The sequence below is a fragment of the Convolutriloba macropyga genome, chromosome 1, assembly GCF_964194025.1.
Source record: "Convolutriloba macropyga chromosome 1, txConMacr16.3, whole genome shotgun sequence".
Taxonomy (NCBI): Eukaryota; Metazoa; Xenacoelomorpha; order Acoela; family Convolutidae; genus Convolutriloba; species Convolutriloba macropyga.
The window spans coordinates 2,299,612-2,322,630 of record NC_134468.1 but is presented as its reverse complement, the minus strand read 5'-3'; the positions used below and the strand labels follow the sequence as shown (position 1 = coordinate 2,322,630).

The following is a 23,019-nucleotide window of genomic DNA, read 5'->3' as shown; positions in this document are numbered from 1 at the left end:
CCGTAAATAAAGAAAAGCGTTCGTTTTTTCGATCTCTTCGTGGTTTAAAGAAACTCCTCTCAAGTTTTACCAACTCTACCAACGGTTATACACATATTAAACATAAATTTAAAGGTGACTATATCTACCCTCGACGTATGAAAATACCGTTCTCGACAAATTGTAGGCATGAAAATCAAATTTAGCTTTGATCTACAGTTAACTAGAGTCCTACACTAAGTAATCAATGCCAATATCCCCCTTACAATGGTTTATAACCACCCCCCCCCCCCATAGTCTGAGCACATATGCTGTAGAACCCGCGGGCATGACCTAGAACGAGGAAAAGTCTAAGCCTGGTTATAAATGAATCTGATCGAGATTTTTGGATGCTTATATGATAATTTTTGATCTGAACCTGAGTTACACTATACTTACTTTATGTCTAGGATCTCCCTGTGTTCGTCAAACATGACCTCTGCCTTCTCTGGACTGTGTTGAAGCAGATTTGACATCTTCACCAGTGCCTGCCAGCTCTTGGAAACTTCTCCAAACTCGCGCCAGTAACTTCTAGACTTTATGCCCTCAAACGTACAAACAGCTTCTTCGTATGTTGCACAGTTTGAGATGCGGACGTATCCCAATGCTGATTGGCTGAGAGCTTCGTTATTGTAATTGGTTGGTTCTGACTCATATTTAGGAGATTCGGGTTTCGCTTTCGGTTTGACTGGGTTGTGTTGCATTGTCTTGTGACGTGACTTGATGGGTGTGTACTGTGGGGGTTTTTGTTTGCTTGACTTAGCTGAAACAATGTCAATTGTTTGCAACAAGTAAATTAAAATTATAACCACATGGTTAAATGTACTTGAAAAAAACAATAATTCAAATCATTCAAGCAAAATTATAAGTATCAATCGATTTTCTTAAAGAATCGCTTAAAAAATTAGCTTCTGATTGTTTTCTTCCTAAAAATAAAAATAATTATTAAAAGTTCGTACGGGACTATTCAAAGAAATTTTTTCATATTGTGAGAGCAACAAGTTCAAAGTTTTCTTAAAAATGTTTTCATTTTTGCCAACCGAAGCCACTGTGGTAACAATCGAATTCATTCCAAAGTTGGTTTTGACATTTAAGGTTGTAGTGAAATTCGAATGATGTTCTTTTGTTCATATGAATATGAGTTATTGTTCCAACCCACTTTAGTGGGGGAGGAACTATATACTCAAATGGGTTTTTTTTGTTCAGACAACTTTGGCCGATCGATATAATCGTAGAGAGGTGTGAGTGGTATCATTGGAAAAACCGCCCAGCGCAGAATATGGAATTAAAAAGATTTTTTCAAATTTCGTTTTTTATAGGTTGAAATTTTGTGAATATTAGACGTAATTCAGCTGTTTTTATTCACATTTTCGGGACTTTTGACCAATTTTTTTTCAATTTTGATAGAAAATATGTTAAAACTGTTAACTGTAGTGTTATCAATTATATCTCTAAAGAAAGAGGAGGGCTGCAGAATTGTTCGATCCGAGTTTCGATCCGAGGCAAGAATTTATGCTAAATTTTTCAAAATTCAGACTTTTTCGTCAAAAATGGGACAATTTGCTTCTTTAGCCAAGTTCCTTTATATTTGCAGGAAGCATACACCTTAAAACTGCGGCAATATTCTTCCTAAGCTCAAGAGCTAGCTGTACTCGAGCTGGCTTCAAAGAGTCTTCTGTGTTTAGAATTTTGCCAGTTTTTTGCAAATTTATACTCGATAATTGTACGAAATGCATTATTTATCTTTGGTAAACTGAATTTGTTTTAAAAAAATGATCTATTTCGCAACCGTTTGAACAATTGAGTGTTTTGTTAGACGCGCAGCACAATTTGGGCTGATCTTGGACTGACCATGGATCCTTACGATAAAAAAATTACTAGATTTTATAGGGGCACGAATTTTTAAAATTTTTTCGCTAAGTAAATGTTTTCTTTGCAAATTACTGAAAAAAATTTCAAATCAGGGCTCAATTATTGACAGATACCATTTACAATAAACAAGGCCCAACAATATTATATTAAGGTTTCAGAGTTAAGCTCGTGGTTTTTATGGCTCTGACAATTTTTTTCGTAAAAATTTTATGGACTTATTTTTTATGGAGTTTTCGTAAAAATTTTATGGACTTCTTTTTTATGGAGTTTTGCTTTCATTTGTTATAATTTTTGCAGCCCAATGACTTAGTGTCCCCAATCAAAGATCCACTTAGTTTTTGAGAAAGCAATAATGAACCTCTTCTTTTAGTTGTTATCTAAGGTTCGCAATGACTTTGAATATGTTTGTTTCAAGAAAATATCGGTGAAGTTAAGAACATTGCAACTATTTTATCTTCTGTCTCCCAATTTCGGGCGCAGTCTCAGCAAAAACAGGTGATAACGGGTCTCCTGTGTGTCATATAATAATGTCAGTAACGGTTTTATAATCAACTAATGGTTTCTTTGTTTTGATACTACGCTTTTTTAATTTTTTTCTAATTTTGAGCATAATTGCATATTTTATGAGTTAATTTTTTTCCTTGTTGAATTAGCACATTGTTGGCAGGTTCAATTGAAGAAAAGCATAGTAGAGAAATGAAGAACGTTAGAAAAAGGCGTATCTGGATACGCAAACTGTTTTTGTTGAATAATTCACGCTTTTTGTGCTGAGACACATTTATCTCGCAAAACTTTGTTTTTTTTTTCCTATGATTGTCTGTCTTTTTGTTGTTTTACGCCATATACCAGATAACGATAGGTCTCAATTGCTTCCCCAGGATGTATAACTCAATTTACTTAAATTAGATCTCACTAAATAGAAGTCTCAATTACTTTATGATTCAAACAATTTTTTGCGCACTTTTTATACGTTGAGTTTGATTGCTTCGACCATTTAGTTTCGTAAAAGTTTTCAAGCTTTCCAAGTTTTTCAGTTTCTGGGTTTCTTTTTGTTGTCATGTCATTGTAGTCTTTTTATAAGGAAGACTCGTTTATGTTAAGATGAGGAGAAAGTGATGATTTACAGTTCTCGCAGAAAGCATCTCATAATTTTTGTGCCACGAAGTGTGATGTCGTAAAATTGTGTAAGTTTTGGCTTATTTACTTATTTGATGGTATTTTTTAGGTCGTGACTTAGTCTCATTATTAACAGGTCCAATTTGCTTCCTGGGGTGTTGCAGTTTAGTCCATCACATTTTGTTCAAATTTTATGTCTGTTATGAATTTTTAAACTATTTTTTTTTCAAAAACATTTGGGTTTCGTCAATTTTTTAAATAGTTTTTCGGTCGAGCTGTAGCTCAGTCTCTGTAAACACAGGTCACAACCCGTTTCCAGTGAGCTATAATTTAATCTTTTTAACGGTTTTAAATTGAAACTTGCATTTCTCGGCTTTGTTACTACTGTTACTACGAGATTTTATAAAATGCATTATTTATCTTTGGTAAACTGAATTTGTTTTAAAAAAATGATCTATTTCGCAACCGTTTGAACAATTGAGTGTTTTGTTAGACGCGCAGCACAATTTGGGCTGATCTTGGACTGACCATGGATCCTTACGATAAAAAAATTACTAGATTTTATAGGGGCACGAATTTTTAAAATTTTTCCGCTAAGTAAATGTTTTCTTTGCAAATTACTGAAAAAAATTTCAAATCAGGGCTCAATTATTGACAGATACCATTTACAATAAACAAGGCCCAACAATATTATATTAAGGTTTCAGAGTTAAGCTCGTGGTTTTTATGGCTCTGACCATTTTTTTCGTAAAAATTTTATGGACTTCTTTTTTATGGAGTTTTGCTTTCATTTGTTATAATTTTTGCAGCCCAATGACTTAGTGTCCCCAGTCAAAGATCCACTTAGTTTTTGAGAAAGCAATAATGAACCTCTTCTTTTAGTTGTTATCTAAGGTTCGCAATGACTTTGAATATGTTTGTTTCAAGAAAATATCGGTGAAGTTAAGAACATTGCAAGTATTTTATCTTCTGTCTCCCAATTTCGGGCGCAGTCTCAGCAAAAACAGGTGATAACCGGTCTCCTGTGTGTCATATAATAATATCAGTAACGGTTTTATAATCAACTAATGGTTTCTTTGTTTTGATACTACGCTTTTTTAATTTTTTTCTAATTTTGAGCATAATTGCATATTTTATGAGTTAATTTTTTTCCTTGTTGAATTAGCACATTGTTGGCAGGTTCAATTGAAGAAAAGCATAGTAGAGAAATGAAGAACGTTAGAAAAAGGCGTATCTGGATACGCAAACTGTTTTTGTTGAATAATTCACGCTTTTTGTGCTGAGACACATTTATCTCGCAAAACTTTGTTTTTTTTTCCTATGATTGTCTGTCTTTTTGTTGTTTTACGCCATATACCAGATAACGATAGGTCTCAATTGCTTCCCCAGGATGTATAACTCAATTTACTTAAATTAGATCTCACTAAATAGAAGTCTCAATTACTTTATGATTCAAAAAATTTTTTGCGCACTTTTTATACGTTGAGTTTGATTGCTTCGACCATTTAGTTTCGTAAAAGTTTTCAAGCTTTCCAAGTTTTTCAGTTTCTGGGTTTCTTTTTGTTGTCATGTCATTGTAGTCTTTTTATAAGGAAGACTCGTTTATGTTAAGATGAGGAGAAAGTGATGATTTACAGTTCTCGCAGAAAGCATCTCATAATTTTTGTGCCACGAAGTGTGATGTCGTAAAATTGTGTAAGTTTTGGCTTATTTACTTATTTGATGGTATTTTTTAGGTCGTGACTTAGTCTCATTATTAACAGGTCCAATTTGCTTCCTGGGGTGTTGCAGTTTAGTCCATCACATTTTGTTCAAATTTTATGTCTGTTATGAATTTTTAAACTATTTTTTTTTCAAAAACATTTGGGTTTCGTCAATTTTTTAAATAGTTTTTCGGTCGAGCTGTAGCTCAGTCTCTGTAAACACAGGTCACAACCCGTTTCCAGTGAGCTATAATTTAATCTGTTTAACGGTTTTAAATTGAAACTTGCATTTCTCGGCTTTGTTACTACTGTTACTACGAGATTTTATAAAATGCATTATTTATTTTTGGTAAACTGAATTTGTTTTAAAAAAATGATCTATTTCGCAACCGTTTGAACAATTGAGTGTTTTTTTAGACGCGCAGCACAATTTGGGCTGATCTTGGACTGACCATGGATCCTTACGATAAAAAAATTACTAGATTTTATAGGGGCACGAATTTTTAAAATTTTTCCGCTAAGTAAATGTTTTCTTTGCAAATTACTGAAAAAAATTTCAAATCAGGGCTCAATTATTGACAGATACCATTTACAATAAACAAGGCCCAACAATATTATATTAAGGTTTCAGAGTTAAGCTCGTGGTTTTTATGGCTCTGACCATTTTTTTCGTAAAAATTTTATGGACTTCTTTTTTATGGAGTTTTGCTTTCATTTGTTATAATTTTTGCAGCCCAATGACTTAGTGTCCCCAATCAAAGATCCACTTAGTTTTTGAGAAAGCAATAATGAACCTCTTCTTTTAGTTGTTATCTAAGGTTCGCAATGACTTTGAATATGTTTGTTTCAAGAAAATATCGGTGAAGTTAAGAACATTGCAAGTATTTTATCTTCTGTCTCCCAATTTCGGGCGCAGTCTCAGCAAAAACAGGTGATAACCGGTCTCCTGTGTGTCATATAATAATATCAGTAACGGTTTTATAATCAACTAATGGTTTCTTTGTTTTGATACTACGCTTTTTTAATTTTTTTCTAATTTTGAGCATAATTGCATGTTTTATGAGTTAATTTTTTTCCTTGTTGAATTAGCACATTGTTGGCAGGTTCAATTGAAGAAAAGCATAGTAGAGAAATGAAGAACGTTAGAAAAAGGCGTATCTGGATACGCAAACTGTTTTTGTTGAATAATTCACGCTTTTTGTGCTGAGACACATTTATCTCGCAAAACTTTGTTTTTTTTTTCCTATGATTGTCTGTCTTTTTGTTGTTTTACGCCATATACCAGATAACGATAGGTCTCAATTGCTTCCCCAGGATGTATAACTCAATTTACTTAAATTAGATCTCACTAAATAGAAGTCTCAATTACTTTATGATTCAAACAATTTTTTGCGCACTTTTTATACGTTGAGTTTGATTGCTTCGACCATTTAGTTTCGTAAAAGTTTTCAAGCTTTCCAAGTTTTTCAGTTTCTGGGTTTCTTTTTGTTGTCATGTCATTGTAGTCTTTTTATAAGGAAGACTCGTTTATGTTAAGATGAGGAGAAAGTGATGATTTACAGTTCTCGCAGAAAGCATCTCATAATTTTTGTGCCACGAAGTGTGATGTCGTAAAATTGTGTAAGTTTTGGCTTATTTACTTATTTGATGGTATTTTTTAGGTCGTGACTTAGTCTCATTATTAACAGGTCCAATTTGCTTCCTGGGGTGTTGCAGTTTAGTCCATCACATTTTGTTCAAATTTTATGTCTGTTATGAATTTTTAAACTATTTTTTTTTCAAAAACATTTGGGTTTCGTCAATTTTTTAAATAGTTTTTCGGTCGAGCTGTAGCTCAGTCTCTGTAAACACAGGTCACAACCCGTTTCCAGTGAGCTATAATTTAATCTGTTTAACGGTTTTAAATTGAAACTTGCATTTCTCGGCTTTGTTACTACTGTTACTACGAGATTTTATAAAATGTTTGAGATTTTATATATTTGTACCTATTAAAGGATTTTTGTTTTCCTTTGATTTTATAACAAGAATTTTAGGTCCTACTGGCTCTGAAATTTTGAGCAGTTGAACACTGGATAATGACATTATTGTCTCAATTGCTTTCTCTGGAGATATGAACATTTTAATGATTTCAGTTGATATCTAATGACATCAATAACTGTGAAATTAATTGTTTTCAAAAAATAGAAACGTGTTTTTGAACTTCGCGCCTCTTTGTTGTTTGTCGACCTGTTAACCAGTCGCATTGAGTACACATCCCGTATCTTTTTCAATGAACTGTAGGGTAAATTGGATTGTTTAGGTTTTATCTGATGCGAGTTTGATTCTTTTTTTTTTCATTATAGACATCGAATTTTGGTCAAAATTAATGTTTGTTGATTTTTATTATTGTCCTTTCTAGTAGTCTATTATCAATAAATTTCATCGGCCCTCTAGCTTGGCAGTATTGTCTTCCATTGCCTGTTTATAGAACGATATGTATGTTTTTGAATGTTTTCTACTCTTCATCATTTGGTAGCCAATTAAGTCAAGAATGTGGATGAGCGGGGTCGGAGCTTTATATGCGTAAGCACATTACCGAGCCTCCTTGTTATGTGAGTTGTTGAATGAAGTTCGTTTGCAGAAATGGTCCCATAGTTGGTTATGAAAATTAAAAGTAATGTTTTGTCAACTATTGCATGTTTTTAAAATTATTTATCATCATCATGATGAACGATTTGAAAACAATTCTTGCCTGCCAAGTCGTCAACTCGAAATATGGAGCCTTCACGATTCTGCCAAGAGGACATATTTTGTTTTCTTGTTGACTATTTTTTTGTGATAAAAGACAACGAAGGTTTCTGTAATATACCCAGGTTGAGGTGCCATCCGGAAGTGACCCCTGATCAGACCGTGCCAGACGAAAGTTACCTCTGATCAGACCCTCCCAGACCAAAGTATCCTCTGATCAGACTAAAGTGCGCTCGAAACACCGTGTGCGCTCTAAGTGCGCTCGAAACTCTCTGATCAGACCTTCCCAGACGGAAAGGACCTCTGATCAGACCATAATCAGACCATTGTTCAGACGATTGTGCGACCATGGCCCAGTTCAAGCCCAGACCATTGTCCAGACGATTGTGCGCTCAAAATCACTTCTGATCAGACTATTGTGCGCTCGAAATCACCTCACAGCACGAATTTTGCTATAATATATTCATTTCATAAAAAATGATGTTTGCATTATTATATTCATCTAAAAAAAGTCCATTCTAAAAGTATTATTGCTAAAGAAAAGATAACCCAACTGCTGAGTAAAAATTATTTAGTATACATTAGTGCATATTTCCAACTCAATGGATAAATTTAGACAGTTTTCCATATAAAACGTCGTATTCTACCGTTAAACAAAGTTTCCTTGTAAGGGGACTGACATGTTCAATCAATTGGACCCCTTTGGTTCTGATCAAAGACATCAGACTCTAGATGTGTCTGTGATCAGAATGCTGCTTTTCGTTGCCTCTTGACAGAGCCGACATCTCTCTGTAAAAAAAACAAAAAATCAAAAAAAAAATTCCGCTCGAAATGGTCTCTGATCAGACTAATGTGCACTTGAATCCGCCTCTGATCAGACCATTCCCATCCTGAAGTGACTTCTGATCATACCATCCCCAGACCAAAGTCACCTCTGATCATACCATCCCCAGACCGAAGTGACCTCTGATCATACCATCCCCAGACCGAAGTGACCTCTGATCATACCATCACCAGACCGAAGTGACCTCTGATCATACCATCCCCAGACCGAAGTGACCTCTGATCATACTATTGTGCACTGGAACCAAATCCCAGACCCTGTAATTTTGGTCTGGGAACACACCGTGTGCGTTGGACTTGGTCTGATCAGAGGTCACTTCCGGATGGCACCTCAACCTGGGTATGCTTCAAACAATGAATTATGAAACGGCATAATTTGTCAAAGTCTTATTATCTCACCTTCACGTTTTTTCTCACTGGGTGACTCTGAAGGGCCAGAAAGTTTCGAAACTGGCGCCGTCTGGGATCGAAAGCGACCTTCCTGCGCCATCATCTTCATTCGAATGTCCTCATATCCAGTCAACAATTGAGGGGTCACGCGGTCGAATAAGGTGACAGAGTCTGTGTCTACATTTGAAGAGGTAGAAATTGGTCTTGGTGTCTCCTGGTGGTCAGTGGGGGGTGTGTCCTGGGCAGGGGTCGGATTCTCACTCACTGAGATACTAAGACTACTCACACTCTGGTTGTCTCTGTCACTTGGAGTGTGAGATCCTTCCGATTTGGTTTTGGTTGCTAAAATTGAGTATATTGTGCTTTTTTTCAGGTTCAACCGCGCTTTAGATGTTAAATTTATGTACCCAAATGTACTAATAAAACATCAGCTGCAAAAAAAGGTATTTAAATCTAAATTGTTATAACTGAGCTCTTTTATTGGAAGCTTATTCGCTGGATCTAGAGCCTCTTTCAATTTAGTCGACAAAAATCTCTCGTCCCTTGGTCGACGCATGGTGAACTTTGACCATTATAGTCGAACCAAAGTCTTTTCATACTCAGTATCGGTCAACGACCGTCTTTTCAACTAGGTCACTGCTATTCAACTTCTTCGGTTTTTAGTGGACTCAAACACAGGGAAAGTAAAATAATTAGCATTGGAAACCGAAGTGCAGCAATTCAATGAGTTTAATGCGTACCAGATTTTTTTCTCCCGAATTGTTTGCCATCTATTAACGAGGATATTGGGCGAAAATTCGATTCGGCTAACACATTTTCTATTGTAATTAGGCAACAATTTTGAAATAAAGTTTTGTGAACATTAGGCGAATATAGATTAAAATACTCTTAGAAGGCACTCTAAAATCCACTTGACTTTGTAAAGTATTCAAGTGTCCCAAACAATCGTCCTTGCATAAAAAAGATTTAACAAAATAAATGTAAACTATACTATTTCTTTTCAAACCAGTACATTATTTAGACAGACAGCTCGTGGTAATATTCGGGCAAAAGATTTTGGCAAAAAATACGGGGGGAAAAGTAGAGAACGTAAAAAAACTCACGGCTTTATTTTCTAAATAATTTAGAGCTATAAAAATATCTGAGTAAATTGTTACTATAATTGCTCGATGGACGTAAACCAAAATTCTGCAAAATTTATTACATATTTTTTTCTAAAATGTAATTGTTTTTGTAAGATATTACTATCTAGACCATTGTTAGTATTATATAGAGTTGTATGGATTTTGGAGTACGATCTTTAGGTGTTTTGATTGGCATTTGCTTATTATCTACAAAACTTAAATCAGAATTTTTACCCATTACTCTGCCTCCCATTAATGGCTAGCATTAGTTCAGAGTTGATGAGCTAACCTGCTACAAAATTTCGTGACAGATAATGCATTGCCTCACAAGACAATTGAAAGAAATTTCATGAAATTTTTGTGCTTAATGTAAATTTGCTATGTGTTATTTTGTGCCTTACTTTATGGAAATGTGCAGTTAGGTATGTTAAAAATCACCAAAAAATCGATTGTGTTTTTATATAACGTGTAATTTGGTCGAGTAAAAGAACAATGGCCTTATATCTGTCAATGTGTTTCAACTGACCGCCAGCACAGTTGTTCGACCCAGTCAACAAAATTTTGCATAGGTTTTTCAAACATAACGACGATTGAAAAGCGTTTGTAAGAAAAGAAGTTTTTGGAATGTATTAAAAAACCAACGGGGTCTAATGGACTACCTCACAATTAATTGACAAACAGTACACATGTGCAGGAAAATTTTAATGCTATCCTAAATAACATTAAATTAATAGTATTCGGTGAGGCAGTCAAGGAGCCTGTCTTCTAAGTTCTTGCATGCTGTTGATAAATGTCATATTTCTGATAATTATCATAATTCTGACAAATTTCCTGTAAGATCACTTGCTGTCTTTGATATTTAATGTACACACGCATAAACATTACATTTTATTTTCTGTATACACACACACACACATATATATATATATATATATATATATATATATATATATATATATATATGTGTGTGTGTGTGTGTGTGTGCGTGTGTGTGTGTGCGTGCGTGCGTGCGTGCGTGTGTGTGTGTGCGTGCGCGTGCGTGCGTGCGCGCGTGTGTGTGTGTGCGTGTGCGTGTGTGTGTGTGCGTGTGTGTGTGTGCGTGTGTGCGTGTGTCTGTGTCTGTGTGTGTGCGTGTGCGTGTGTGCGTGCGTGTGTGTGTTTGTGTGTGTGTGTGTGCGTGTGTGTGCGTGTGTATGTGTGCGTGTGTGTGTGTGTGTGTGTGTGTGCGTGTGTGTGCGTGTGTGTGTGCGTGTGTGTGCGTGTGTGTGGTGTGTGTGGTGTGTGTGTGTCGTGTGTGTGTGTGTGTGTGTGTGGTGTGTGTGTGTATGCGTGTGTGTGTGTGTGTGTGTGTGTGTGTGTGTGTGTGTGTGTGTGTGTGTGTGTGTGTGTGTGTGTGTGTGTGTGTGTACTAACACCCTTTCGTTTTACATTTTCTGCGGGGCGCAAAGATTAAGGCACTACCGACACAAAATCTTATCATCAACGACATTGAAACTATCAACGTTAGGCAAGAAATTCCAGCAAAAACAAATAATCGTTGGTTCCACCCCCACTTATGGGGGCAAGAAACTATATACTCAAATGGGTTTTTTTTGTTCAGTCAATTTTGGGCGATCGATATATTCGTCGCAGAGAAATGTGAGCGGCATCATTAATAAGCTCATCCAGCATCGAATTTGACAACAAATACGTTTTTCGAATTCTTTTTTTTTCAATAAGTTCTTGCAGTTGATAGCTTTGAGTGAACTCGTGATATTTGGCATGATTTTGGTCACGTTTAGCGTAATTTTTTGTTCAAATAATGATTACTTCTATAAAAATATCAATTCAAAATTACTTTTTACGCTACAAAACGAAACAAATTTGTTTTCCGAATAGACGAAAGGCGAAAAAGGCTAGTTTGGGCCTCTTAGGATTTTAACTATCAAAACGAAATCGAATTCTATTTGAGAGCTGTTTTTTTAAATCTTTTCATATTTTTTTGTTTTTGTTTGCTTTTTTAAGACATTTAGAGACAAGTCACTTTTCACATCAAATTTACATATGTATAAAATCTCATTTACAGTCAAATGATGGGCAAAGAATAAATAATTCGTTTTCAAGGAATCGCTCATGTTTTCTTTGGCTTCGACTCTGAGTTTTCGTAATTTTTTAATGAAATTTTGATTTTTTTCAAAATCTTAGAAACTTTTTTGTAATTCTACGGCAAAGACTTGTTAACTAAAACTAAAAATGCGAAATGCTTTTTATGTGAACCTAGCTCGTGTTTCCAGTGGACATCTAATAGCTCTTTGCTTAGAGCTAAGAGCCATTAGATGGACATCTAATGGTTCTTCGAATAAAAGTTTTGAACATTAGCCGATCTTAAATTTATTTCTGTGAACTTGTAAGTCATTCTCACTTATGACAGGACCCTTTCTGTTTTGCGGCAATGAAAACTTAAGTGATTTGTGCTTTATCTTCTAACTATTGATTTTATTACTTCAATTGCCACCAGTTTTCTAACCTTTTTTTAATATTTTGATATTTCTTGAAAATTTTGGTTCCTTTTGGAACCTTATGACGTTATCCTAACATTGACAAATCCCATTTACTTAGAAAAGACAAACAATTGATCAGAGATAAATTTTTCATAGAAAAGCTTATGAATTCTCTGGCTTCGACAATTTCTTTTCGCACTTCTCTACTGATTTTTTTGTTTTTGCCTGTATCGGTTGTCGTTTTCAAAATAATAAGACTTATTTCGATAACCTAATGCTGGCAAATGAGTGATAGAATTCATTGTTTTCCAATTGAAGGACATTTCAGCGTATGCTTAATGGCTACGGGTTTTCTTGATACGACGGGTTTTCTCTAAAATTTCGTGGTTTTAATATAATTGTTCAATTATTAAAATTTTTTTTGTTACATCAAAAAAAGTTCAATTTTTGTTAGACAAGTTTTTGAAAAGACAAAAAAGTTTCCACAGAAAAATTCAACTTTTAAAGGCTTCGACATTTTTCTCAATTTTTTTTTTGAATTTGCCCTTTTTCACTGTTTTTTTAATTCTTTTTGTAGTTGTAAAACCTTTTCTAAATGCTGAGAGTTCTCATAATCTTCTAAATGAGGATTGATTGAATTCTCTCAGTGCACTCAGCTTAGCTAATAGTCTTAAGGTTTGTTTTCAAAATTTTCTGTAAACTTTTTCAGTTGTTGTTGTTCTTTCGTCAACTTGCAACTTTTTCTGATAATTGAGAGGTCCCATCCACTTGTTTGTAATTCAACATTGTGTCAATTGTGTCTAACAACGTGTCTATTGATATTATGTGGTATCTGATGTTTTGTTTGCTGAACAATAAGCGTTTTCATAAATAATTTTTGAGTTGTCAATATTCGTGTTTCTTTCCTCTTCTTTTAACACATTTCCGTACTAACAGATCTCAACGATTTTAAAATGATGACCAAGTGAACATCTTTAGCCTCATTAAAGAAAAGTCCCATGTGCTTTTCAGTTAAGAAAAGTAAATTTGTGTAATTATGGTTTTATGTGTTTGTAATTTGACGCTGTTGCTAGGTTCTTTTAAATTTAGATATCGAGTTTTTGCCACGAAAAAGTTTTTTTGTTTTTATTTACTTTGTTGTTTGTTTTTTTCTCGTAGTCTCAATGATGGCAGATCTCGTGAGCACTATAATGAGCCATGACATTATGTAAAACATTAAGTAGTTTGGATGTGTAACGATTTCATTAAACTCAAACATCTATTTTTGATTATCTCTTATTTTGGTTGACAATTAAGTCAAAAAAGTAGAGTAGCTCGGTTCGGAACATCATGTGCAAACGCACATTAACAAGCCTCCTTGTTATTTCATTTCAACTAAAGTGTTGCCAAAATATTTGGTAAATTTTGCCGTAGTTCATTTTTAAAAAAATGCTATTAATTTTTATGTAACGGATATGGTTGGAATAAAGTTAAGAAAGCTGATGGAAACTATAAGAAATCACAGTGTTAATCGCATTTAAATTTTGGTCATGTTGTTGCTATTTAACATATTTAAAAACTGTAGTGAAGGCTGTGAAAACAGCAAGAAAAATATTTAATTCACTCATTCACCACTCAATTTGTTTTTTGTCTTTTTTTTCAAAAAGAAAGAAGTCAAATCAGGGAGATATTACAATTTCGCATGATCCGCAGTTTATCATTTTTTATCTTATCAGCTTTTAATTCATTTTATTTTAACGTGGTACAGTTTTAACATTAGTTACCAACATTGCGAAGAATAAAAAACAAACATTTTGTTATGTGGAAAAGTATAAAACGCTGATCAAATGAGATTCATAAACTGTTGATCTGTTAAATTGATAACCACTGTTATGTTAACCAAGTTAATTGCTGTTAGTTATTAATCTAAGGAGTCCCGTGAGCAGCGATTAACAGATGACACTCGCACGCATAAATATTCAGGAAAATCAATATATTTGCCATCAAATTTTAATTTTCATACAAATGTCAGCTTACATTCTACAATAATAATTTGAAAGAATTCAGAAAAAAACAGCCTGAGCTTGCTTCCAATCGAGCAAAAAATTTGAAAATTGTATGGACCAATATAGTGATCAGTATTCAAAGCTTTTCATTGATATCATTTTTAACTCTCTAAGCTTTTAAATGCTTTACATTCAATTTCATCGAACTCTATGTAATGTTTGTAACACCAATGCATAGTGTCTTTTCTGAAAAACAAAGATCTCAAAAAAGACTCTATACCTTTTTTAAAAATCCAAATCCGGTTTAATCAATGCACTTAAAACGAAAAGAAGCCCAAAAATTAAGAATTTGCGGCCAAATTCAAAAATGGGAACATATTTGAAGAGCCAGACAGAAAAAAGTGATCACTGATCAATATTTTTCAGTTTTAAGCATCAAAATTAGAACTCGTAGTACAACTCGATATTGGGATTTTCAGCGAAAAAATGCAATTTCTTGCAACATGAATATTTTCTCATCACACCCACTAAATGCCGACCACCAGCAGCACTGCGAATTTTACAAAACGCAACTCATATGCATCACCAGGTATTAAAATTGACTCTGAATTAAATGCAATAAATATAAATCGAGTCATAGGTGGTGCTTGGAAGAGTCTCGAACTACTAAGAAATGTAGGAACGAGTTTGTTTGCATGAAAGTCATTATGGATTAAACCAAAAAATACTGACCACGATTGCGAACTCTATGTTTAAAGTTGTACAAAGAAAAAATGCCGATGTAACTTAAACTGGTGAGAAAGGTTGAATAAGTAACTATTGATTCAGGTAAAGTCCAATTCTAGATCTGCCTTCAAATTCTCACCCAAGAAAAATACGCTTAGAAGCCCAAAATTTGGGACTAAAAATATCAAAATTACGCATGACTTTCCTAAAAGTTCCCAAAAAAGCACTTTTCCCAAAGAATAAATCTATTGTTAGCAAAACAAGGAGTGAATTAATTTCATCTTGCATAGATTAGCCGTGAACGCAATGTTAACCTTCGGTCGGTTTTTCATACTATTTTTCAGCATTATTTAAATAACTGATCTTAAATGGTTATTGTTATTATCGGTTATTTGGTTAGAGAAAGTGCGCTCTGGTAGCTGTCGCTTGTTCGTGTAAAACTGCGTTGGATTTTCACTTTTTTGTTAGCAAAACTTCTGATATAAACGTTTATTTCTATTAATTTAAAGTCAACATTAGTATCCTTGCCGCCAAAACAGCTTCAATTGATTGTTTCCAACTTGCTGGAACACGGTATTGATTTTTAGAAATCGAGGGGGATTCTGAAGTGATTGTCGCTTTTACGAAGCAACTAATATATGTTTATAAGGATTATTTGGTGACCTGACGTTAAACTTATATAAAATCAAAGAATTTTTAAGGAATTGCTTCCCTAACAAGTATTTATTTTTGTTGGTGAAATTTGACTAAATTAACGATCGACAAATCATTAAGTAGGCTATGTTAGGGTGGAGCCACGGTAAAACAGCGAGCCAGAGACAACACCAGTGACAACCGCGAGCATCGCCAAGAGAACTGGTGGTTTCTCAGAATAATAATCGGCCACCTCCTTCTGGGAGACAAATAAGTGAAGCCTCTCTGAGGGAAGGATTGCCCACTCCTAGAAGTCTTGCTAAGCTAGGTTTACCCGTGTAGTATGGACGTGCTCAAGGTAGACTCAACAAGTTCTACAGTAACCCTAAACCTAATAGGCAATGGCTTAATGTTATTATCAAATAGCTTAATGCTCGCCCAATTGGTTTGTGGAGTGAACACTGATAATTTCTTAACGCCATCTGTAACCTTGTTTATTTAAATTGATCGACCAAGCGATTAATTAATTGAGTGGAGAACCTGGTATAGTTCCCAATACCAGAGCAATTATTTAATTCAATTAATGATAACATTCTTGAGAATTTATAAAATCACTCAACGAATAAGGGCATTTGAAATTATTCTAACTTTACACGTTTGGCAAATGAGTAAGATAAGATAGCGCCTGGAAATAATTCTTTTAAGGGTTGAACAAAGGGTTCGGTAAAACCGCTTGTTCTATTTAAGAGCAGTAGGATTGGGAATTTACTAGCCCTCCGAGTACTGATTGCTTCCAATGAAATAATAAAATATTCTAAGGAGACTTGTGGAATTGTGAATTGGATAGAATTACATCCTAACTATTGATGATAACTGATAAGTTTGAAAACTTTTCAACTAGCATCTGCTACTTTCACTAAACTCAAGTCATATGCTTCATCAGACATTAGGGGTGAATCTGATTTAAATGCAAACCAAAAATAAATGATTCGAGTCAGACTTGGTGCCGTGGAAGAACCTGTAACAACTAAGAAATAGTAAAGTTGTTTGGATCCCGCGTGTCCTAATTTTTGTTGTGGCGAAAAAACTTATCACAGACAGAACTTCTAGCTGATATCAGCAGAAGTTCTACTACATATTTCGGAGGCGTCCAGCGCTGAAAAATGCACTTTGCGGTGAACATTTTGAGTTCTACAAAAACCTGTCTTTGATCACGAGCTTAGCTTATAGTCTGATTAAAATTTTATTAGATGTTTCCTATAATAATAGTACTTGTTTCACAAGTGATTTACCCCTGAATGATATCCCTGTTATCGTGCATAGATCATTTGTGAATTGGTAGTTATTATACAAAGAAGATATATATATATATATATATATATATATATATATATATATATATATATGATTTATGTAATCATACTGCGATCATGCTTGAAGACCTTGAAATCGATTTAACTTCTCCTGGATCCGTGTATTTAACAATCCAAAGTGACACCCCATGACAAGCTTGTGTCAAGGAATAATTCCACGACCTCAATTCGGACATAAAATGTTCTGAAACTGTCCGAGTTTTTATAATCAATGCTATTAATATCCTTGCATTGAATCCTAGGTATCCTATAAGATCTATCATATATGATCTCCCTTATTTGTACAGAATCATTGACTATTCCCTAAAAATTGTTCAAGAATTGTGGAAATAAACAGCGTATGGTTACAGCGAAGTCGCAACCGGGGTACTCAAAAACAAAATTTCTATACGAAATTTGAATACATGTTATAACTTGATTGATGTTAGACGTAAATTCTTGAAAAATAATCTTACAATGTACTTTACAAAAATCATCCACTTTAAAGGAAAATTCTGCAATATTCAGTTCATACGTCGGCGTTTCTCTCAAATTAAAACCTCTTGAATCTATAATTTCAGATTTTTGAACTTAATTCAACCCCGCCTCTTTCATGTGTTAATAGCAGTAATATTGTGTTGACTAGCAGAAAAAACAGACATAGCAAAACTGTGCCCTTGCCGCGCGGCAAAATCAGTAAACTTATTCAAGATTTATTAAATTGCAAAGTTTTAAACAAAGTTTCCTCACAGAAACGCAAACAGGGTTTCCTATTATTTTGTTTAGACGAACAATTTTCTTACAAGCTGGCGGAAACGGAAAACCAGAGCAGACTATGGTAATATAAAATGATTATACTTGCATTATTCACCTAATTGCTTCATTTCACATGGTGATGTTAGTGATTTGGTAATTTACCCAGACTAATAAATCAACAGCTCGGACACTGTTCACATGGGCTATAAATCATTTTGACAAAATGTGAACCCATTTTAGCAGACACCGCGAGAACGTAAATGCGCATTTTTGTTGTTGTATTTTCGTGCTTGTTAATTGACGATTTTTGGCGATTAGTTTATGGCTCTATTCTGCTATAACATTCATTCAATTATAAGTTAACTTCAAGTTTAGATCTTGTTTGATGTCGTGCAATTATCGATTGTTAATTTCGTTATTTTTAAACAGTGTTGTTCTTTTTATTAATTTCGTATCCGTTCACTTTTAAAAATCGTATTTTTTATATGCAGATTGGTTAGTTGCCGCATTTAGCGCTTATATATAGTTCCATTTATTTTTTTTTCAAACTAACAAACCCAATAAATTTTCAAAATAATCCAGTATTTTTAAAAACCCAGTATTTTTTTCAAAATAACAAATCAGTTGATATTTTGTAACTTGCTGCTTCAATTTTCTTCATTTTTGAGTGAGCACTTTTATTTAATAAAAAGGTCTCTTACTTTTTAAATATGGACAACGGAATATTTTTCTTGCAGATTTGTTATCATTCACCCCACAAAGCTATTTTGAATTGTTTTTAAAGTGATGAATGCTGGTCATTTGCCAGTTACAGCTGGACTAGAAATCGAGATCTGTTCCCTACCTAAAGGTCAGTGACAATCAGTACTGATTCAGAACAATTTCTGAGAAATTTCAAGTTTTTTTACTAATTCAGAAAGATTTCAGAACCAACTGTGAAGTGATTTCTGAATTTCTGAATCAGAGCGAAATTCAGAGAAAATATTCTGTATTCTCCTGAATCTGAAGATAATTCAGAATGAATCACTGAATTAGCTCTGAATCAGACAAATTCAGTGTAAAACGTGACCTGAGTTAGACTCTGACTCGGGTTGATAAATGAGCCTCGCCCCCTTTAAAATTGGAACGCATGTTATTATTACACAGCAAACCTGAGGTCAAACAAGCTATAGTTTATTATAAAACAGAAAAAAATTCAATCACTCTTTTCTCGCCTGCGTTTGTTGAATGAAAAGTGGTGAGAAAGTATTGCAGGCAGGAAAAGTAGTCTAATCAACTCAAAGAAGCGTAGGTTATGGAAATATTGTAATCGAGACAAGAGTTGGTTATAATTACCCTGTAGATTTAGTCCTCTTGAAGTTACCCTAGTCGATAGAAAAATTTCATCTTTCAAAATAATGGAAGATTATGCCAGTATTATGCAAAACGATGCATCGACTTGCAACAATTTTTTAAAAAATTCTGCAAGATCTTACAAAATAATCATTTCTTGTAAGATCTTGCAAAATAAATATTTTGAGTGGTTTTGAGCATGATAACCCTTGTATTGAATCGTAAATATTTTCGAAACGCAAACTTAGAGAAATTAAAAACTTTTTTGTGAATCGAAAGTTTGGAATAGTCAGTATTAAAGAGAATACAAATGAGCTCCAAAATTTGAAATATATTGAAATATATTTCATTTTCATGCTAATAAAAAATGCTGAAAAATAAGTAAAAGCAATGCAGTTTATCAAACAAACTTCATAAAAACTGTAGGAAAAAATATAACAGAAATCGGGCTCTGAATGTTTGCCTTCCCGCTTAAATTTTCTTTATAAATAGAGGAAAACAAATAGAGGAGTGAAACTAGATCAAGTGCTGGCTGACCGAATTGTTCAAGGATGTTAAGTTGAATTTAGTAGAAAGGTAATAAGTGTTGAATTATGTGATCAAAAAATATGGTATTGATGGTTTAACTAATTTCTACTCGCTTTCACTCGCAGTTCTTGACTAAATAACAAATTAAATAAACTGTTTAGACTAATAATTGACCGAAACGAACTCGCAGGAGTATTCTACGACAACTAACTATCCATCTTGCAGGATCGTGCCAGATAATCCTCTATCTTGCAAATTCTTATGGTCTTGTCTGATTAACTTTCATCTTGCAAGATCCTAAAGATTTGAAAAGATTACAAGATGATATAGCCTTCTGGTATCTACTGAGGTGTTGAAAAATTCGTTCTTTTTCATTGGAGTGTCGTTACTTCACAAAGGCCATAACAACATTTTTTTATGGTTCTCTTTTCTCATGCTACGAATAGGAGAGCGTGTCGTTTTCGTCTGGCTTTTTTCGAGTAAAGTTTTCCAAACTTCTCAATACCTACTCTCTCTCATTCTACGAAAACCACATTCGTAGAAACTTGATATTGTTTTTTACCTCTTTAAGACTCTTTTAAATAATGGGTTAAGTGATAGTTCAGTTAAAGTGATAGTTCAGTGATAGTTAATAACGGAAAGAAAGCTTCATCACTTCTGTATCATGCCTGCCATTTTTCTGATCAACATACTTTTTGCTTCCTAATGGTAAATTGGGTTCTCTCAATTTTTTTTCCTTGTGCAACTATTTTACGAAGGGGGAAGTGGAAATGAAATGCTCGTGTAACTTCTATACGGAATAACTCCTATAGCCATTTTTTTAAAAAGGTCATTTGTATGAAGTTTTAAAGGCAATATTGGATAACAGATTTTTTACATTTTGTTCTGATGCATATAGAAGAGTAACCAAAAGTTAGATTCTGCAGTTATTAGATTGAACTTATTACTTAAGCGAGTTAAACAGAACAATGACAACAATTCTAATTCATGAAACTAATTTATGCGACAACCTTTTGTGTTTGCTGCTCCTCTCCAACCTTGTTTCAATTTTACATTTTCCCAGATTAATTATAACTGAGATATTTTACAGAGAGAAATTGTTCTAATGAAACGTTTCAAAAGTTAACAAAATTGTTTCGAAAGTTAAGAAAAATATTAGATGTGTACTAGTACATTACAAAAGTGGGATCAGATAAGAGTTGTCGATAGGGCAAATCAAATCAAAAGGCGGCTGCCAGCACAAAGCAGGAAAATGAGGTATTATTTTGAAACCAATGGACAGACAAATAAATTGGTCAACAGTGTTATGATCCGAAAAAAATATATAGATGTTTTATATATATATATATATATATATATATATATATATAGATGTATATATATATATATATATATAGATTGTTATATATATTGTTCCAGGTATGATCAACATATACTTCGATGGGTATGAACCCTGGATAACCAGATTAAGATCAGATTTTTGGGATATATATATATATATATATATATATATACAACAAAAATATTTCAAGATCTATATATTTTATTCGGATCATAATACTGTTGACCAATTTATTTGTCTATCCATTGGTTTCAAAATAATACCTCAATTTCTTGCTTTGCGTGTTTGATTTATTTTTCCCTATCGAGAACTCTTAACTAGAGCAATTTTGCAACCATATAACTCACCATTCAAAAATCAACCCCTCTTAAAAGAAATGTTTAAACAGTAAAAATTTTTATTTTTTTCCAGGCTCAAAAATGTCACGTTTGGTACCAATTATAAATCGTGTATGAACCCTGGATAACCAGATTAAGATCACATATGATATGATTTTTGGGATCTATTCTGTTTCGACCCCCAGTATTTTTATGCCCCCCCCCCGTTACAAATGTTATGTTGTTATATAGCACCTTACTATGTAAACAAACAGCACGTGCGCCTGGGGGCGTAAAAAAATTAAGACTACTAAGCGGGGGGGGGGGGGGTGGACAGAATAGATCCGATTTTTGTATGGCTTTCATGAAACCGTATGTGGTTCTTCGAAAACGTATCGGGATTAAAGTTAAATCGGATAGTTTTTTGCTGCCAGTTTTTTCGTTCTTTTCCACAATTTTTTTTCTGTGCATGTATAAATCGTAATCTTAAAACGGCCTTTTTTCTGTTTTTATCGCATTCCAAAGAGAAAATCTACAAATAATTAAGGTTGGCTAATTTCTATACGACTATTTTCAACTTAAAAGTCAAGAACTGGTAGCGAGAAAACCGTAAGGCGGTTCTAATTTACGTTTTAAGTAATAAAAGTTCAAAGTATTATCGATAGTGAAGCAGCTTGTGTTCACTTGCCATCTTTGTTTGATTTGTGTCAATAATGACTAATGATGGCTGCTGATGGAAAAAAGAAGGTTTAGTGTTTATTTGTCAAATTGCATAGAAAAGATCTCAGGAAAAAGTAGAAACTGCTGGAAAAAAATGCGTACGACAAAAATAGTAAAAATCGGATGGTTCCTTTTTTTAAGAAATCCTTAGTCAAGTAGAAAGGTTAAGATTATTCTCTTTGCAAGGTTTAATTAAATTTATTCCCCATGTTAGAAAATGAGAATTAATTGGAATTTTTTGCAAGATTCCTCCAGCAAAAACAAAGCCCACCCAAAACATTAACAACCACTAATTTTTGATGACTCTTTGGTCCACTTATATGTAGCCTGTAAGATTGAAAATATATAAGCGACAATTTTAATTTTAAATATAATCCTTGCGCAAGAGAAGGCGACACTTATAATGACGAAAAATCAAAATTGTGTAGGTTACAGTTTTTTATTTTGAACTGGTTTTAATCGAATTTTTCTGCATTAGGAAACAGCGAGGCGCGATCAACATTATATAGACGCTAAAGATGCGGACTCTGCCTGTCATATATTTTTTTTGGAAATATTCTCTAACTAAATGAAAAGCCTTTGTTCGGCAAATGTGCAAAAATTGCAAACTTCCGTTTTTGTTTACTGTACAACAGCATAATATTTATGTGTAGGAACGTGTGTGTTAATTACATATCTAGGATGCAATATGTATGAAAAATAAAAAGTCGCAGCTACCTAAAGAAGCATAAAATGATGTAAGTGAGCTGCAATGAGAGGATTTTTTAAAGGAAAATGCAGCTCAAAACTCTTACATATTTTTTAGGCAGCAATGGGCTGCCGGGTAGGGCGGGGGGTAAACTAAGTAAGGGTGAGGGGGTAAAGGATAAATCCCCTTACATCTTTTTGGTCTGTCAATGGAGGTAAAATGATGTATGAGTGAGGGGGTAAAAGACAAATTAACGCCCAACTCTAAGGTCTTTTGATCTACTTCACAACAAGGAAAATGAAGTTCTTTCCTTTAAAAAAACGTTCTCGCTTTTCTGAAGCAAAAACTGTTTCTGAACTGCTTGAAT

At 33.9% G+C, this 23,019-nt stretch overlaps 1 protein-coding gene across 1 annotated transcript in view; it reads right to left on the bottom strand.

The window, feature by feature from the left end:
• Window positions 1-23,019, bottom strand: part of LOC142344400 (uncharacterized) — a 51,965-nt gene that overhangs the window by 6,432 nt on the left and 22,514 nt on the right. Inside the window, exons 9-10 of the mRNA XM_075396015.1 lie at window positions 8,679-9,011; window positions 418-781 (exon numbers count right to left, since the gene is read on the bottom strand). Coding sequence (XP_075252130.1) covers window positions 418-781; window positions 8,679-9,011 — 697 coding nt within the window. The remainder of the gene's footprint in view (window positions 1-417; window positions 782-8,678; window positions 9,012-23,019) is intronic.